Below are 3,050 nucleotides of genomic sequence, written 5' to 3'. Positions count from 1 at the left end.
AAGTAAATGTTGTGTCCATAAAGATATTTTGTAAATGTCTTACTTTAAATGAATATATATATAAAAACCTTATTAGTAATATTAAGGACTTATTCTGGAGAACTTTAAAGGCGATTTTCTCAATATTTTCTTTATTTTAAAAATTTTGAACCCTCAGATTCCAGATTTATAAATAAATGCATCTCAGACAAATATTGCCTTATCCTAAAAAAGCAACACAGTTGAAGTCAGAATTATTAGCCCCCCTTTGAATTTTTTTTTCTTTTTTTAATATTTCCTAAATTATGTTTAACAGAGCAAGGAAATTTTCACAGTATGTCTGATAATATTTTTTCTTCTGGAGAAATTCTTATTTGTTATATTTCATCTAGAATAAAACGCAGTTTTTAATTTTTTTAAAAACATTTAAGGTCAAAATTATTAGCCCCTTTGAGCTAGATTTTTTCGATAGTCTACAGAACAAACCATCGTTACCCTAATTAACCTAGTTAAGCCTTTAAATGCCACTTTAAGCTGTATAGAAGTGTCTTGAAAAATATCTAGTCAAATATTATTTACTGTCATCATGGCAAAGATAAAATAAATCAGTTTTAGAAATGAGTTATTAAAACTATTATGTTTAGAAATATGTTGAAAAGATCTTCTCTCCATTAAACAGAAATTGGGGAAAATAAACAGGAGGCTAATAATTCAGGGAGGCTAATTATTCTAATTTTAACTGTACATCATAAAAAAATCTATATATTAGGAAATTTGCCTGTAAAGTTGTCCAGAATAAATAGCAATGCATATTACTAATCAAAAATTGAGTTTTGATACATCTAAAGTAAGCATTCATCAAATATCTTTCATGTGATGTAAAAAAAAGACTTTTAACTGGTGGTCCAGGGTCACATTTGGAACATTATGAGGTGAGTAAATAATGACAGAAATTTTCCTTTTGTGTCAAAACTGTCAAAGAGGTCAGTTTTGTGCAAATTTTATACACAAAATCCAAAATCACTTCTTTAGATTTCATTTTAGTAAGCAAAGTAACAACTTCATTACACAACAAAACATAAAAAATGGCAACCCTGCAGTTAGAAAGTCCAAAAACTTTTCAATCTAATCAACATGATCGAAAACATTTCAGTCAGTTCACCCAAAAATTAAAATTCTGTCATCATTTACTCAACCTTGACTTGTTCCAAACCTGTATAAGTTTCTTTCTTTAAATCTTTTAAGCTATTTTAAATAAAGCTTGAAACACATAACCCATTGTCTTCCATAATATCTGTTTTTCCTACTACGTAAAGTCAGTAGTTACAGAATTAAAGCTTTTATCAAAGTATCCTCTTTTGTGTTTAACTAAAGAAAGAAACTCAAGGTTTGGAACGACTCAAGGGTGAGTACTCATTTTGGGTTGAACTACACCTACAAATACACTAGCGCACACCACTGTATATTTTAGGCTCTCCCTGCCTCATTTCCAGTACTCCAGTATATGTCCAACCACATCAAAAACAAGATGTCTTCATGCTGCAGAACTCAAAACGAATCGTATTCTTTGCGAGTAGACCAGATCAGTGAAGTACAGCACCAGGTTGGCACAAGTAAACACTGCGATCACCAGCTTGCTGTCCCATGGACACTTTCCTTTAGGACAGTCGTCCGGCCTCCCCGGCGCTCCATACTTCTTATCGAAACTGAAAACCGGCCAGATTACGGCAGCACTCAAATACAGCAGCACTGCCAAAAAGGTGTAGATGACCACAAATCTGTCAAAAGGGAAGCGCAGGGAAGACGTTCTTCCTGAGACGGTGAGTGCCACCACCACTACGGTCACGGCGAAGCACAAGCTGTAGACCACCACGCAATACTGCGTAGGGATGTGCCGGTTGTATTGGCTGTCATTGTGCAGAGCACCAAAGATGATGCAGGCGATGAAGGCTTGGACTACCTTGAGCAGGCCTGAAATGGTGGCCATATATCCAACCACATGTCCCGGTTTGGCCCGTGTGATGAACACCTCAGCTCCGTAGGCAAAGCAGCAGATGCTAGAGCAGACGGTGACGGCGATGCGATAGTTTCGCACCTCGCAGCCCTGCGACGGGCAGTCAGACCTCAGGAAGTACACCGGGTACACAACTGAAGCCGTGACGTACATGAGAGTCGCCAGCATGGCGAAGGCCACAGTGAAGTTGTCCCAGGAGATAGGCATACACCCATGTAACCTCGTGACATCCAGGGTAAAGACTAGAAGAGTGACCGCAAAGCAGAAGCACCAGACGAACATGCAGAAAGTGCCATAGGTTGCGCTGAAGCCTGCACTGTGGGCTACTAGGGACATAGTGGTGCAGCCCAGGAGTAGCTGGCACATTCGGGCAGCTCCGAGGCATGACAGCACCGCCGACTTGTTCAGATAGTGGCCTCCCTGGGGGTCCATGAGCAGCTCTGGGTGGATCTGGATGAAGTGTTCGGAGGAATCCACAAACCTCGCCCTTCGCCTGCCTCTTTATTTAGGCAGCCTTAATGACAAATCTCCTTTGCTGCTTCCCAGCGCTGCTTTATAATTACTGCAGAGTGTGTGGGATCCGATTACACCCCCAAAAAAAGAAGATGTTCTTCCTTTTTCTTTCCTTTGCAGTACTTTTAGCTCTTTTTAAAAAATTGCTAAATCTTTCCAACCAAATGTAGAGAGATTTGAAGGGAAGTTCAAATCATGGCTGTTGTTTATGTCAATCAGCAGTCACCTTGTTTTCGCAGGTCTTGAATTCTGTGTTGGATGATCGTGATGAAGGTAAGTTCCGTGCAAGTTGAATGTCACCTTCAAGACAAACAGCTGAAGAAGTGTCCTAGTCATGTAAGGTCCGATGGATATCCCACATGTTGAGGGTGTCAGTAGACTTCCAGTTTCTTCCTCTGGTAACACTGTTTAATCTCCAACTCTATTGCAGTGTTTCCACTCTCACACACAGGCATACGCTGGGCTTTAAGCTGATGTGTACTTGGGAAAGTGGTTTTAATGAGTGCGTTCTGCCCAGCTCAGGGCCACGGGCTCCACCAGCTCT

The 3,050-nt window shown here is 39.9% G+C and overlaps 1 protein-coding gene across 1 annotated transcript; it reads right to left on the bottom strand.

Moving 5' to 3' along the window:
* Nucleotides 1–628: 628 nt before the first annotated feature.
* Nucleotides 629–3,050, bottom strand: LOC130221716 (myeloid-associated differentiation marker-like protein 2). The gene has a single exon (XM_056454296.1). The coding sequence runs from the start codon at nucleotides 2,423–2,425 to the stop codon at nucleotides 1,514–1,516; it is 912 nt and encodes a 303-aa protein (XP_056310271.1). The 5' UTR covers nucleotides 2,426–3,050; the 3' UTR covers nucleotides 629–1,513.

Source organism: Danio aesculapii, chromosome 3 (genome assembly GCF_903798145.1).
Source record: "Danio aesculapii chromosome 3, fDanAes4.1, whole genome shotgun sequence".
Taxonomy (NCBI): Eukaryota; Metazoa; Chordata; class Actinopteri; order Cypriniformes; family Danionidae; genus Danio; species Danio aesculapii.
The sequence above is the reverse complement of the archived record's forward strand: the minus strand, read 5'-3'. Positions and strand labels throughout refer to the sequence as shown.